A 17,507-nucleotide genomic window follows, 5' to 3' on the forward strand; every position below is an offset into this window, starting at 1 on the left:
ACGTGTGTTCTTCTTCTAATGAGAGGTCGTTCTCTTCCTACAAATAACTGGTATCTTCAGTCTGTTTTAACAGAAGGTTTTCCCCAATAATTCCCAAACACAGATTTGTTCTGATTTTTTACTCCCTTTTTACCGGCGTCTTCTTGGCTTCTCTCTTCAGATCTCACCCATCTTGACGTCATAATGACGTGGTGACATACACGCAACACAGTGCTTGATTTTGTATTCTCAAGATGGCTAGTATGGGTATTAGCACTCGAATTAAATCAATTACAGTGCAACGTTTTGACCTTCTTAGGTTACATTCAGGCTAACGTTGACCTGGGGGGCTTTTCTTCATCACGAGAACCTTGATCTCACTGTTGAAATCTCTTCCTTTATAGGTTTTTATAAGACAAAAAGTTTGAAGAGCTGTATACGCCTATTTTAGCGATTAAATTAATTAACTAAAATAAATATTGTAGAAGAAAAAGTGGAACTCACAAAATTCAGAGACAAATCGACTGACTGACCAACAGATGTTTGGTGTTTGTGTAAAAATTTACTTTGATAAAAGTACTTAGAAACCATTCTATGCCACTAGTTAATTCTATGTAAGTTTCGTTAGAACAGGTGAGTTACACGGTAAAATAGCCAGTTTCAGAGAGAGCAAATACGTAAACGTTGTTTGATCGATTTTTGATCTCATAATATTGAAATTACTAAATATATTTTTGCTTTACTTTCAATAACGACTATTACTTTCAGTTCTGTATGAACCTTACATCATCCACGTCTACGACCAAAACGTCATCAGAGACACAACTGCTGTATTAACCTGTTATATCCCCAGTCACGTAACTAATTACGTGTACGTGTCTTCGTGGGTAATTGATGACAACTATACAATTTCTTCCCAAAACAAAAGTAAGTCATTACTTTCAAGTTTTGAGCTTTTAAATTTAAAGAGAAAGCGTGGATTTCATGTTTTGTTTTTATACAAAAATTTACATTTAAAAAATCATTCAAAAGATAAAAACAAAACATTGTATAATAGTCATACGAAAGACGGATAAGGATGTCTATATAAGAACCCTGGTAACGTGTCGAATTATTATGTATTTTCAAGTTCTGATTAAATTCAGGAGTTTATACCACAGACGTATAACATTAATTTATAGTTATAACAGTTTTTTAAATTTGTGAGAATAGAACCCTGAAGGATTCAAACAGGAATTAGACGGATTTGAAACCCATCACAATAAGTCATTCAATATATCTGTCCGTTTGTGCTTTCGTTTTGCAGGTTATTAGGCAACTAAACGTAAGTGATATTCATAAAGCATCTAGCCACTAACATACAGCTTCACAGGCTTCCATAAGTCTAACAAACGTTACATTTCGAACACTTAGGTTTTGTTTTTTCTTATTGAGAAAACGCGACGTAATACGTTAATAATCACTACACGTGTAATCCCTCTTAAGATGAATACGACATGGGGTCATAGAAGAAATACATCGGCATAGATGGTCTTATATATTGGGCAAACTGAGTCCCACACACGTGGAAGGAGTTCCGGATGCTATGCCTTTTAATCTACTTTTGAGTTGTTGTTTTTTTATCATTATGGGGCTCCATTTTAGAGAATTGTGCCCAGGACTCCAAAATAACTAAGACCGCCCCTGTACATCGGTAAAGTTTTAATAATTGTGACATCCATTAACATGATTAAACTATCCTTACAGTTTCCTGCTTGATTCGAAATAAATGTTTTCATAGTCCAGAAACGGTTGCACCTGTCAGTTTAGAGATTGGAGTGAGGTACTGTAGCCTATACTCCGAAGATTTGACTCTTCTACGAGTCTTTACTAAAGAAATTGAAAGCTATGAAATACCGGCTGAGAATTCGAGACATTGTCGCATATTCTAATTGAGTATATCAGGTTTTACTGATACCTAACGTAAGCGATTGCACAATATAAAAGACAGGCTGAGGATTCGAGATGATATCACATATTATAATCGAATCTGTCAGTCTTTACTGGTTAAACCGATTGAACGATATATCTGCTAAGCCTTAAGATCAAAGTGACACTGAACATTTTAGTTAGTCATACTTATCCACAGTAAACATAAGAGAATATATTACAAAAATCAGTTGTCTTTTGTTCTTTACTAGTTGGATTTCTCAGGGCCTTAGATTTGATAGCACAAACTTTGCGTTTCATTGTAACGGTAATTTTTCTAAGCCTATTTTTTAATAACATTACTCGTGTCTTATGGAAAGTACAGTCTCGTAATGGAACAAGAAACAGGAAATGATATATAATTACTTGTGTATCTATTGTGTATCTAATGTGTATCAATTTCAGTTTCTAGGAACAAATATATTCTCTTTCCGGAGGGTTCATTACACATACATCGTGTGACGTCAGAGGACGGGCAACAGAGCTTTCGATGCTTTACAAAAAACCGACTTACAGGGGAAACAAAAGGAAGTTACAATACAGCGCATCTTGTAGTTTTAGGTAAGTGTCTCGAAACTCCGAAATACACAACAACTAAAGATATACTTAATAATGTACGTACTCTAGTTTTCTATATTTATATGACCTCCAGTGGTTTGTTTTAGTAATAACATGTTGGACACCCATACATACATATACATATATATATATTTTTATAAGCTTATACCTGCAACATGTGGGGCTTGAGAACTGAGAATGAAACTGGCGGACAGTGTGTCTTCAGTAACTTATATGACCTATGGCCTACTTTCTCAGTTATCTTGAAGTAAAGCTACAACAAATAAAGTTTGCTACCATAACATATCTTAGTGCAACTTTTGCTGTTATGTCTTCATTGCTATATTCATTGTTTAACTCCGTGTTTTATTACATATAATTAAAGATATATACATGACGAACTGTTTAAAAATCTTAAGATTATTCAACTAATTTTGATTTTATATCATTTCTTTAATATGAAATTCAGAACCAGAATGTTTATGATATAACTTTACGTTGAAGATAATTTAAAACTACCATTTATGGTTTATGTTTGCATACATACATCTTTGGTGTAACTAATACTGCAAACTTGGAGGTCTAAATATCCTGTTTGATGAAACTGAGAAACTAATTCCGCAGGTAATAAGCAGTTATTAAGGAAGTTAAAGGTTTTGTTTGGAGTTCCAAACTTGTTAAATATCTATGCATATTTCAGTAGTTTAACATTCATGAAATATTTGTTGCCTACAAATGTTACGATAAAATTATCCACATGTCTCCATTGTGCCATGTTTACTAAGTGAAAACATACGCAATAAATTTCCTGTCATTAAACTAATCAAATCACGAGTACTCCATATGAGGAAGAATTTGACATCGTCAAGAGACATATTCTGTAAGAGACTTGCTGGTTCTCTCTGGAGCTCCAAAATTTAGATAATCCAATCAACACAGAGCTCTCTTCTTGATGACGGTTCTTCATAGATAATCCAATCAACACAGAGCTCTCTTCTTGATGACGGTTCTTCATAGATAATCCAATCAACACAGAGCTCTCTTCTTGATGACGGTTCTTCATAGATAATCCAATCAACACAGAGCTCTCTTCTTGATGACGGTTCTTCATAGATAATCCAATCAACACAGAGCTCTCTTCTTGATGACGGTTCTTCATAGATAATCCAATCAACACAGAGCTCTCTTCTTGATGATGGTTCTTCATGCCCATCAGATTAATGTTCACATCTAATGTTTTCCATGTTCTTTTGTTTATTAATAATAAAGAACAACGGCAGATATAAACATATACAGACCTGATAATTACAATATCCTCATGGACAGCTGTGTGGTTTATCCACTTGAAATAAGTGGCGAAGCATAAATCAGTTTGTGTTTTCTTATAGCAAAGCTACATCGGGCTGTCTGCTGAGCACACCGAGGGGAATCGAACCCCTGATTTTAGCGTTGTAAATCCGTAAACTTACTGTTGCACTAGCGGGGGTCATCAGTGTGTGTCCAGACTCTATTTATTATTCTTTGTCGTCAAACACAAAACTACACAATGGGCTACCTGTGTTGTGCCTACCGCGAGAGTTTTCGCGGTGTGAGCCCGCAGGAGTTATCGCTGAACCACTAGGAGGACTTCTAAATATAATTGTTTCAAAATGAATCCAGAAAAACCTGACTTATTTTGTGAGTAAAAGCTATTTTTTATTTTGCTTTTCAGAAACAGAGAAAATGAAATAATTAAGTGAAAAATAAAACGTCTAGATTACGAGTAGAACCCCTAATTTTCGAACTATGATAAGAAATAACTATTTTTAACATAGGTCAGAAATTCTCCTCCAGATACATACAGACATACACTTTACAGATTTTTAAACAATGTATATTAAATAATATGTACAGTGATATGTTTTTCGATCGTTTACTTTAATTAGCCACACAAACAAATTAATTACAAAAATATTTTGCTGTTAATAACCACTGGAAACTGTCTTGATGTCTTGCTTTTTGTTTGACTTTTTTGTCAAACTGATTAACTGAGAATACAGTTTCGTAATGGTTTCTTTTTCAGACTAAAAAACACGATAAATTTTTAAAAAGTCAAAAATATAAACACGCTACATTTACAAAAAAAATATATAAAAAACTATGTTTTCGTGTGTTTTGTAAAACTATTTGTTTAATAATGTTGTTTGACTTATTAGTATTAAAAACATAGGAGAATATACCATGAACAAAAATGTTCTCCTTAAGTAATGTTCTCCTTCAGTTAACTTGTCAAAAATATCTTGGACAAAGTAATTTGATGAACATCTATCTCCTGATTGAATTAACTTGGCAAAAATATCCTGGACAAAGTAATTTGTGTTAAATCTTCTGAATGAAGTAATTTGCTGAACATCTCCTAATTGAATTAACTTGGCAAAAATATCCTGGACAAAGTAATTTGTGTTAAATCTTCTGGATGAAGTAATTTGCTGAACATCTCCTAATTGAATTAACTTGGCAAAAATATCCTGGACAAAGTAATTTGTGTTAAATATTCTGGATGAAGTAATTTGCTGAACATCTCCTAATTGAATTAACTTGTCAAAAATATCCTGGACAAAGTAATTTGTGTTAAATCTTCTGGATGAAGTAATTTGATAAACATCTCCTAAATGAATTACCTTGGCAAAAATATCTTAGACAAAGTAATTTGGTGAAAATCTCTTAGGTGAAGTAACTTGGGAAAATTTCCTAATTAAATAAACTTGGCAAAAATATCATGGAGAAAGTAATTTGGAGAAAATCTCCCAGATGAAGTAATTTTGGGAACATATTTTCGTTTTGGTATCTGTCTATGGTTTCTTTTTCATTTAAGCCCATTATAAGAATATAAAAACTAGGAAATGGATTTATTTATTATATATTCTATTGCTCTCTGTGTATTCTGTACTAAACAAATAACAGTCAAAGTGTGCAGATCTCTGCTTTCTAGAGTATTCTATTCTGAGACTGTACTAAAGTGGAGTGAAAACAGCCAGGTAAACCTACTACATTTTCCATTTACTAATGCACGGTGCAGTATTTTTTATAACTCGACCACAAATAACATGTTTTATGTTTCAAAAAAACTCAGTATAAGATACCCCTTGCTATTTTGGAGAAAAAAAAAACAAGATGGGAGAAAACTCGTCTTGTTGTGGAAAACACGTATCTGAGTACAGTTATGGGATAAAGGAAAACCTCCATTACAATGCAATTGCTTTCATGTAAAGTAGAAACTGTATACTTTGTAACGTCGTTGGCAGACTTTGTCTCCACCAACCGGACAACTGATATAAAAAATTCCTTTCTAATCATAGTCCTCCGCTAGGGCTATGGCAAGTCTACGGATTTACAACGCTAAAATCATGGGTTCGATTTCCCTCGGTAGACACAGCAGATAACCGGATTTGGCTTTTCTATAAGAAAACACACACACTCAAATCTTAATAAGATTAAACGTTTACCTCTTTTAGTGTTTTAAAACCCACTTTAATACAAGTATCCCTATTGGGAAAGGCTCCCAAATTCTGTAGAATAATAATAATATAAATATTCGTCACGTTTAAAACGGAACATATTAGAATCGTGCCTACAAACAAGTGTCCTCATTCACGTCAATAAGACCGAAGTTGTGTGTGTTTGTGTTTTCTTATGGTAAAGACACATCGGGTTATCTGCTGAGTCCACCGAGGGAGTGGAATAGAGCCTTTGATTTTAGCTTTGTAAATTCGTAGACTTATCGCTGTACCAGCTGGGGACTAACCATATGTTAAGTTTTGTCCATTGTCCGCAGTTTTAATTAACATATCCTTTTCATACCATGTAATATTCACGGGATAACATTAACTAGTACATTTTTACTATCTTTCCTCGTGCAAGTTACAGTGTTGTATTACTAAAAGTTGATTTCCTTCGGCAGGTAGAAAACAGATAACTCACTGTGTAACCTTAATATGAACATTATTCAATCACTTTGGACATATCGTAAAGGGCCCGGCATGGCCAGGTGGTTAAAGCACTCGACTCGTGATCTGAGGGTCGCGAATTCGAATCCCGTCACACCAAACACACCAGTCCTTTCAGCAGTGGAGGCGTTATAAAGTTACGATCACTCCCACTGTTCGTTGGTAAAATGGTAGCCAAGAGTTGGTGGTGGGTGGTGATAACTAGCTTGCCTTCCCTTAAACTGCTAAATTAGGGAGGGTTAGTGCAGATAACTCTTGAGTAGCTTTGCGCGATTTTCAAAACAAACAAATCTTCGTGGACAACAACTTGACCTAATAATAAACTTTTCACCCTAAGATAACTTTTTAAGCTAACCCTAAAACCGAAGTCGAATTAGCAAAAATACATTTTTACAGTATAATGTGGGAAAATTCCCATTTGTAATTAGATAGCAATGACTAAAACTTTGCGTTCAGCCTTCCAGTGGATTCACACTGCCAGAAACTGGGTTTTAATATCTATGATGGGCAGACCACAGTCAGCCCATTGTGTAGCTTTGTGTTTAATCAGAAACACTCACTCTAAGTTTAGTTTATGAAGGCTGTCCTTTTATTCTGAATGAGACCTGCTGTGCCTTCTATTTTACGTCTTGTCTAAAACTCATAAATGGAATCACATTTCAGAACAATTGTTTCTAACTTAGAGACTTCTACACAGTATCGTGCGAAGTACATTGCTAAGAACTTTACGGCATTACGAGTATTAATAGGTTAAATATAGAAGTTGTATTTGCTGAGAAAATTAATAACAAACAACTTCGCACAACCAGTACCTAAGTATCAATTCACAAGAACGTCTTCCTTCCTTTTTGGAAATCCCAGTATAAAAAGTTATTAATTGCTTTCAAAATGGTTAATTAAACTTTCATTATCACCTGTAGAAATGACGGACGTTATCAGTTTTACTTGGCTACTTGTTCAAAATTTATTTTTCAAAGTTATTGTTATCTTTGAGTTTCTTTCTTCTATCACGCCTTTGTGACCTGTATATAGACAAAGTCTGGATGAACTGCATATACGTGGAGATTACGTGGGTGACACATGGTAGTACTGATTAGTATAACTCTGTTGACAGTGTTGACACGTCCGTGACAATTCCATTCGCATTTGAAATAGTGTAAAATAAATGTTCTCATCTTTTAGATGTGAAGAGAAACCCTGATGGAACTATTTCCATTATAGTGTACAAAAACACATAAACTCGGTATCCGTGATGCCACGGATATAAAATCAGACGGCCTTATTTACTCAAATATTATGTTTGGACGTACCTACACAAATAGAAAAATTTGAATAAAGAGATAGAATTAAAGTCCGTACTGAATTTAATAAGAAGGATCGTAAACGATATGGTTTGCTTGCTTTTTGTTTGCCCAAGGGTACACGAGGGCTATCTGCGTTAGCCATCCCTAATTTAGCAGTGTAAGACTAGAAGGAAGGCAGCTAGTCATCACCATTCACCACCAACACTTGGGCTACTCTTTTTACCAACGAATAGTGGGATTGACTGTGACATTATAAAGCCCCCACAGCTGAAAGAGCGAGTAAGTTTGGTGCGACGGGGATTCGAACACGTGACCCTCAGATTACGAATCAAGCGCCTTAACCACCTGCCTAGAGAGTAAATAGATAAGACGGACCATCTTACAATTACGTACAGGTATAATCTGACACTGTGAGTGTCCGTATAAAAACTAATAATTCTCCACCTTCCATTTTAAATAAAATATCGTAATTTGAAAAAAAGTGGTGAGTAATTAAAGACTAAAAAAAAGTATATTTTCAAATAAAAAATGAAATGGAAGAAAGAAAAAATTACGATTAAAAATACGTAACTAGTTTAAATATGTTGATAAAGACTTGGATTTAAAACTGAAATATCTAGGACAGAAAAACAACAAAAGTAACTTATTGTACTTTCGGTGAAAGTAAAAACGTATCGAACAAACATTATTACTCCCCAAACTGTAATCTTCGATATCTTTTTAGTCCTCTGGGTATTCAGGACTTATAACACTAAAATACGGGGTTCGATAGCTCGTTATGTACTTTTGTTATCATAAGACAGAAACATCCACATAACGTAGGAGAGCATCAGTTACATTCACACATGTGCCCATCATATTTTTTATGGTTGAAAGTGCAAATGTGACCCACTATCCTGTGATGTTGGGTCTCAGTTTGCCGATTGTTAATTTTTGGAAAACGTTTGTGCTAACGCTGAAGTATTTTCAAAAGCTTATTCGTGTAAAACTGGACGAGTTAACGGGAAACTAACCGTACACTACATTGTTTAACATTACATTCATGTCAGCTGTCTTCTGTATTAATGTAAACTACATTGTTTAACATTACATTCATGTCAGCTATCTTCTATATTAATGTAAACTACATTGTTTAACATTACATTCATGTCAGCTGTCTTCTGTATTAATGTAAATTACTTTGTTTAACATTACATTCATGTCAGCTGTCTTCTGTATTAATGTAAACTACTTTGTTTAACATTATATTTATGTCAGCTGTCTTCTGTATTAATGTAAACTACTTTGTTTAACATTACATTCATGTCAGCTGTCTTCTGTATCATTTGTCCTCACCTTATTTCAGACAGTATTGATACTACGTAAGGTTGACAGAGAAACTTAGAAGTCTTGCTTTGAGTTGTGTTTTATCAGGTAAATCACCCAATGTGCTGTGTATGTCGTAGGCTTTATTTGTCCGTTTTTAAGCACAAAGTTTACCTGAGCTGTGTCCACTGCTGGTATAGCCGAGCTGTAATGGTGCTATGACGTTACAGGCAAGTTTAACATCTGTATACTTCACGTCTTTATTTTGAAGAAAGGAGTCACGTATATTAGAATGCCCCTCAGACATCTTTGCTATATGCCCTTAACTAATGTGGTTTTAAGTACAACAGGACGGTTTACGGAAGAGTCGCCCCACTGGTTGATCTATCTTGCTGAAACAGTTTGTCAGAAAACACAATAGTAACCCCTCAGTCTGTGGAGTCATACCGCTAAAAACCAGATTTCAATACCCCTGGTGAGCGTAGCCCAGATAGCCCATTGTGTATCTTTGTGCTTAATTATTAACGAACAAACACACGGTAGTAAGACGTTCGTTTCAAGAATATCCACTGTTCTAAACAAATCAGTCACTTTAGACGTTTTTCGCAAGACTAGGTTTTGGTGTGTGTGGGGTGCAAATATGTGTGTGTGGGGGGGTGCAAATATATGTGTGTGTGGTGCAAATATATGTATGTGGGGTGTGCAAATATGTGTGTGGAGGTGCAAATGGGTGTGTGTGTGTGGGGTGCAAATATGTATGTATGGGGGTGCAAATATGTACGTGTGTGTCAGAAACTGTTCCAAAGTTTTCACCAATCAAGCACTTTTTCCTCCTTTTATTTCTCTGAGTTTGGAACTTCACTGGCGCTACTTCGATCTCCATTTTGGTTTAAAATGATCATTTTTCAACAAAGTGAGAGACATCTTTCTTTCTGTCTTCTCGTTTTGTTATTTCTACCCCCATTCTATGATGTGATGTCATCATTGGTGGTAAAGGAAGAGACATCCTCTTTCAGACTGCCACGTTAATGTTGCTACTTCGCTTATATAATACCATCAACCAGCAACAGTAAAGGTATATATATATATGTCTACAACCTCACTACTGTCGCGATGTCGTAATGTCAGCAAAGAAAGAGATATCTGGGTGTATTGGTAGCCATACGTAATCACAGTCATGACATAAAAATGTCTTTATCATTTGTATTATATCATACAAGTCATTTGATCCATATCAGTTGATAAATGGAGAACAAAATATTCCATTACATACTTAAGCCAACGTCGTATCTCTCCGTGTTGTTTTCAGATATCATTGAAATTTCTCATGGCTAACGTGGACGTTTAGGGCTTTACCAAATAGGATTTTTCCATATATCATACAGTTGGAGCTGGAATGGACGTTTAGGGCTTTACCAAATAGGATTTTTCCATATATCATACAGTTGGAGCTGGAATGGACGTTTAGGGCTTTACCAAATAGGATTTTTCTATATATCATTACAGTTGGAGCTGGAAAGATGTTTAGATCCTTGTCATTACTTTTAAAGCTAAAACATAACTTTCAATTATGTTAAAAGATGATATTTTGTGTTCACGTGAAAGTAAACGGTCTGCTATGAACACTAATTGCAGCATCTGTGTCCCTTTGTGTTTGAATTCAATCCACATATCGATTTTTAATAATCTTTCTTTAGTTCCTTTACAAATAAAGTGGGATGGATGCTTGTAAAACAACAAAAACGAAAGACCTGTAGTTGTTTCTTTGCTCGTTTGTTATAGGTCGTCCTAACCCTACTTCCATATTTGTAAATGTTCCTTTGGTCGTCTCTCAAAGTCCTAGTTCAACTTACAATCGATTCTTTTGGTATACTTGGTTACCAAACTCTCACTGGAAATTAAAGTATAATTTGGATAAAAAATAAAAATCTTTCATGCGTGATGAAAGATTCTTTAGAAGTGTCTGGAATGTAATATTAAAGTTGGTTTGCTTCTCACACAGCTAAACTTACGACACAGTTTGTGTGGAATGTATTACCAGTATTCGGTGTGTTATATTTTATAATTAAAGTTATAGCACAGAAAACGTATGACAGAGTAAAATTTATGGCACAGTTAAACGTATGTTACAATTAAACATATGATACTGTCAAAGTTATGACAAAATATGACTAATGATATAGTTCAACTTATAAAACAATTCATTTGGAATGTATTAACAGCGTTGGTGTGTTATACTTGTACAGTTAAAATTATGACGTAGTTAAACTTATAATACAGTTGTACTTATGGTACGGTTAAATTTGTGTTACAGTTAAATTTAAGGCACAGTTAAACATTTAAGTGTACAATACAGTTACACTTATCACACTGTTAAGCATGAGGCACGGTTAAAGAATTAAACTTATCACGCTGTTAAACTTATGGCACACTTAAATAGTTAAACTTATGATACAGTAACACTTATAGCATTATAAAACTTAAGGTGCAGTGAAAAAAGTTAAACATGTGATACAAATACGCTTATGACACAGTTGAAATTATTATACTGTAAAACGTACGACAGTTAAACTTATGACACAGTTAAACAGCTAAATTTATGACACTAAAAGTTAAGGTAGAGTTAAACGTATGATACAGTTACACTTATCACACAGTCGAACGTATGACATACTCTCTCTTCTGTGAAACTTTGTTATCAGATTTATATTTGTTTTTACTGTACATGTTCTTGAGCGTGGCTGTTGTGGTCTTACACACACGTTTATCTAATATCACGATCTAGTTTTATTTGCTCATGAACTCATCTTATGAGGCTTGACCTTTCCCGAGCAGCAGTTAAACGCTGAAAATTTGTATCCTGACCTTTTATGCATATTAACGAAGTTTTCTCGTACATAACAGATCCTTGAAAAATGGAAGAAAAAAAAAATTTCACGCTGTTTACGCACGTGTACTGAGTGCTTGACGTTTGTCTTTGGTTTACACTAATTGGCTGAAGAGCGCTTCAAAGCCTTCCGCTAGTACAGTGGTATGCCTACGGATTTATAATGCTAAATTCAGAGGTTCGATTCCCTTCGGAGGGCTCAGCAGATAGCCGGATGTAGCTTTGTTATAAGAAAGTGCTTTAAAGTGTACGTATAAACTTATCTAGGTTTTATAGCTTTTGCTGTAACATTTTCTGATGTAGAATCGTGAGTTTACCTCTTCTAATCTACTAAAATTGTAAGCCACCATACCTAATGGCCGTAGATCCCAACTGTTGGTTATAGCTGAAACTTTAAAATGACAGTGTTCCATTATGTATAAAATAATACACGACAGAAGAACAAGGCCAGTGTTAAATATAATTTAAGATGAAAGGTTCAACGTGTCAGAGTAACGTCTCGGTCTTAAACATTTGTATTCGGGTTACGTAATCTTACTAACAGTAAAAACTTTCGATTTGTTTTCGTTCACAGAAAAAAACACTTGATATAAAGTTGTGTTTTTTGACCGTGATGACGTACATGGCTTAGTGTCGAAGCCGTTGAAATCGTGTGGATTTCTCATGAAGTCACATTTCTTCCTTTGTCTCTTATAACTCAATAAGCAAATAAGCACAAAATCACAAATTCGCTCCACTGGTCGATAGACAACGTCCTTCCATTCCACAATCGTAAAAGTAGCAACGTATTCGTTTTAAGAATCAAATTGGTTCCCGTGGAAGTCTTTCATTTTTCCTTCTGAGCTATTCCAATTCCTCATACTTTAATTACATACGACCATGATAAGCAACACGTGTTTTCTGCCTGTTTTGGTGATATAGAAAAGTTAAAAGTTCTTCGTTTATTTAGTTTCCGAGCTTATTAGGAACAGCGCGTTGTATAGAGAATCGTTGTAGTCACCTTGGCTTTGTTTCTTTGTTCTGTATCGTAGATAATATCTATTCTGCCCTAGAGGATGTTGCAGTAATATATATCAACCATGTTGAAAGGATTGGTAATGTAATACTCTTTGGTGGCCGAATTGACGAAGCCTGAACAATACAGGCAATCAATGCTGTGAGAGAACAAAGGTCACGAGATGACGCTGTCGATTGGATACTGAAACCAAATGAATTCAGGCACGTTTTCTTGAACCAATTTGTACTAGGAGACCGTGTAGGGAAATACGTCGCGTTTTAGTTCTGCAAGGGTTAAGGTAACATGTACTTTTTGCGTATTGTTACTAGGTTTTGACCTTTTTATCAGTTGGAATGTTGCTCAAAATTTCAAATGTCAGAGCTGGTATCTGCATAAGAAGTACCACAGTTTCTGGTAACTCAAGTGGTTACTAAGCTTGCTTACCAGTCTTACGTTCACTCAATTGTTTGTCTCTTGCAAATCTGTTACCATGAGACTTCTTCGTTCACTGATGAGAACCATTCTTTCTGTACATCCTCATTCCTTCTGTACATCCTCATTCTTTCTGTACGTCCTCAAATATTCCAAGGAAATAAACACTTCTGCAGACAAGTTAGACAACAGCAATGACTCAAAACACTTTCTCTGTTCAACACATACGATTTGTATTTGACTCGCGAATGAAAGGTTATTGGAAAATTCCAGTACTTCAAAGGGAGGGTAGCAAGAATGAAGCCTTTTGATAACCATGAGGAATTACAGACAAACTGGCTAAAAGTGTTTGAAAAAAAAGGAAAACAACTGTTTCGGATTTTCGCGTTGCTATGGATACATGATTTAATTGAAGGCGTGTGTGTGGGTTTTCATGTAACAAAGCCACATCGGGCTATCTGCTGAGTTCACCGAGGGGAATCGAACCCCTGATTTTAGTGTTGTAAATCCGTAGACTTACCGCTATAAGAGTGGGGGGCAAATTTAAGACAATTAAATAGAAAAATCTATTATTTTTCATACTTTTAAAGTAATTTTAGTTTAGCTAAGCCTATTTTTCACTGGACATTAAAAGTAAATGGTTAAGGACTCAAATGTGCAAAAAGGGGTATATTTAAAGGGTATATTTAAAGTGTATATGCAATTTCAATCCAAAAGAAAGCTGTAAAATTAAGCACACTCCAGTAGAATCGAGTGTGATTACATCTGCGCATGTGCACACTATTCTTTCTGTTTCTGCGCATGTGCACATATTATTGTTCCTATTTCTGCGCATGTGCACACTATTCTTCCTATTCGTGACAATAAAGAGTTTGTTAATTTATTTTATCCTCATTATATCACATTTAAAGAAACAGAATCAAGTTATCAAGCATAGAAAACTATCCTAGTTTATGATCCAATCTACTATTATTAATTGGTTTGCCCATCTGATACCAGTAGTGAAATCGATTTTACCTGAAAGTACCACGTGCATATCACTCGAATATTTCCTACAGTTGTAATGTGTTTTATTTCAGACACACGAAACTACAGATTACTTTGTTGTAGAAAAACTATTGTTTTTGTGTTCATTTCTAGAACCAAATGAAGGAATATCTCCTACCATAACGGACAGTAAACCACAAGTGACTGCGAATGTTGGAGAGACCGCTGTCCTTCCCTGCGCTGGACAAGGACAACCGCCTCCAACATATAGCTGGTTTCATGTGAAAAACTCGGAATGGGTGCTGATGACCTCTCAGTCACGAGTTCAGCAAGTAGAAGGGACGTTGTTGTTAGAGGGCGTTCAAGTGGAAGATGAAGGACAATACCACTGTGTGACAAACAATAGTCAGGGGAAAAGTGTTGTTGAAACAATGCTAACTGTCATAGGTAAGTACAGAATTATCAATAGTTCTACCGCTCATGCTAACTGTCATAGGTGAGTACAGAATTATCAATAGTTCTACCGCTCATGCTAACTGTCATAAGTGAGTACAGAATTATCAATAGTTCTACCGCTCATGCTAACTGTCACAGGTGAGTACAGAATTATCAATAGTTCTACCGTTCATGGTAACTGTCACAGGTGAGTACATAATTATCAATAGTTCTACCGCTCATGCTAACTGTCATAAGTGAGTACATAATTATCAATAGTTCTACTGCTCATGCTAACTGTCATAGGTGAGTACAGAATTATCAATAGTTCTACCGCTCATGCTAACTGTCATAAGTGAGTACAGAATTATTAATAGATCTACTGCTCATGCTAACTGTCATAGGTGAGTACAGAATTATCAATAGTTCTACCGCTCATGCTAACTGTCATAAGTGAGTACAGAATTATCAATAGTTCTACCGCTCATGCTAACTGTCATAGGTAAGTACAGAATTATCAATAGTTCTACCGCTCATGCTAACTGTCATAGGTAAGTACAGAATTATCAATAGTTCTACCGCTCATGCTAACTGTCATAGGTGAGTACAGAATTATCAATAGTTCTACCGCTCATGCTAACTGTCATAGGTAAGTACAGAATTATCAATAGTTCTTCCGCTCATGCTAACTGTCATAGGTAAGTACAGAATTATCAATAGTTCTACCGCTCATGCTAACTGTCACAGGTGAGTACAGAATTATCAATAGTTCTACCGCTCATGCTAACTGTCATAGGTGAGTACAGAATTATCAATAGTTCTACCGCTCATGCTAACTGTCATAGGTGAGTACAGAATTATCAATAGTTCTACCGCTCATGCTAACTGTCATAGGTGAGTACAGAATTATCAATAGTTCTACCGCTCATGCTAACTGTCATAGGTGAGTACAGAATTATCAATATTTCTACCGCTCATGCTAACTGTCATAGGTGAGTACAGAATTATCAATAGTTCTACCGCTCATGCTAACTGTCATAGGTGAGTACAGAATTATCAATAGTTCTACCGCTCATGCTAACTGTCATAGGTGAGTACAGAATTATCAATAGTTCTATCGCTCATGCTAACTGTCATAGGTGAGTACAGAATTATCAATAGTTCTACCGCTCATGCTAACTGTCATAGGTGAGTACAGAATTATCAATAGTTCTACCGCTCATGCTAACTGTCATAGGTGAGTACAGAATTATCAATAGTTCTACCGCTCATGCTAACTGTCATAGGTGAGTACAGAATTATCAATAGTTCTACCGCTCATGCTAACTGTCATAGGTAAGTACAGAATTATCAATAGATCTACCGCTCATGCTAACTGTCATAGGTGAGTACAGAATTATCAATAGTTCTACTGCTCATGCTAACTGTCATAGGTGAGTACAGAATTATCAATAGTTCTACCGCTCATGCTAACTGTCATAAGTGAGTACAGAATTATCAATAGTTCTACTGCTCATGCTAACTGTCATAGGTAAGTACAGAATTATCAATAGTTCTACCGCTCATGCTAACTGTCATAGGTAAGTACAGAATTATCAATAGTTCTACCGCTCATGCTAACTGTCATAGGTGAGTACAGAATTATCAATAGTTCTACCGCTCATGCTAACTGTCATAGGTAAGTACAGAATTATCAATAGTTCTACCGCTCATGCTAACTGTCATAGGTAAGTACAGAATTATCAATAGTTCTACCGCTCATGCTAACTGTCACAGGTGAGTACAGAATTATCAATAGTTCTACCGCTCATGCTAACTGTCATAGGTGAGTACAGAATTATCAATAGTTCTACCGCTCATGCTAACTGTCATAGGTGAGTACAGAATTATCAATAGTTCTACCGCTCATGCTAACTGTCATAGGTGAGTACAGAATTATCAATAGTTCTACCGCTCATGCTAACTGTCATAGGTGAGTACAGAATTATCAATATTTCTACCGCTCATGCTAACTGTCATAGGTGAGTACAGAATTATCAATAGTTCTACCGCTCATGCTAACTGTCATAGGTGAGTACAGAATTATCAATAGTTCTACCGCTCATGCTAACTGTCATAGGTGAGTACAGAATTATCAATAGTTTTATCGCTCATGCTAACTGTCATAGGTGAGTACAGAATTATCAATAGTTCTACCGCTCATGCTAACTGTCATAGGTGAGTACAGAATTATCAATAGTTCTACCGCTCATGCTAACTGTCATAGATGAGTACAGAATTATCAATAGTTCTACCGCTCATGCTAACTGTCATAGGTGAGTACAGAATTATCAATAGTTCTACCGCTCATGCTAACTGTCATAGATGAGTACAGAATTATCAATAGTTCTACCGCTCATGCTAACTGTCATAGGTGAGTACAGAATTATCAATAGTTCTACCGCTCATGCTAACTGTCATAGGTGAGTACAGAATTATCAATAGTTCTACCGCTCATGCTAACTGTCATAGGTGAGTACATAATTATCAATAGTTCTACCGCTCATGCTTACTGTCATAGATGAATACAGAATTATCAATAGTTCTACCGCTCGTGCTAACTGTCATAAGTGAGTACAGAATTATCAATAGTTCCACCGCTCATGCTAACTGTCATAGGTGAGTACAGA

At 35.5% G+C, this 17,507-nt stretch overlaps 1 protein-coding gene across 1 annotated transcript in view; it reads left to right on the top strand.

Moving 5' to 3' along the window:
• Window positions 1-233: 233 nt before the first annotated feature.
• LOC143245813 (cell adhesion molecule Dscam1-like) overlaps window positions 234-17,507 on the top strand; it is a 33,285-nt gene continuing 16,011 nt past the window's right edge. Inside the window, exons 1-4 of the mRNA XM_076492066.1 lie at window positions 234-246; window positions 748-906; window positions 2,353-2,508; window positions 14,557-14,850. Coding sequence (XP_076348181.1) covers window positions 234-246; window positions 748-906; window positions 2,353-2,508; window positions 14,557-14,850 — 622 coding nt within the window. The remainder of the gene's footprint in view (window positions 247-747; window positions 907-2,352; window positions 2,509-14,556; window positions 14,851-17,507) is intronic.

Source organism: Tachypleus tridentatus, chromosome 3, assembly GCF_004210375.1.
Source record: "Tachypleus tridentatus isolate NWPU-2018 chromosome 3, ASM421037v1, whole genome shotgun sequence".
Lineage (NCBI taxonomy): Eukaryota > Metazoa > Arthropoda > Merostomata > Xiphosura > Limulidae > Tachypleus > Tachypleus tridentatus.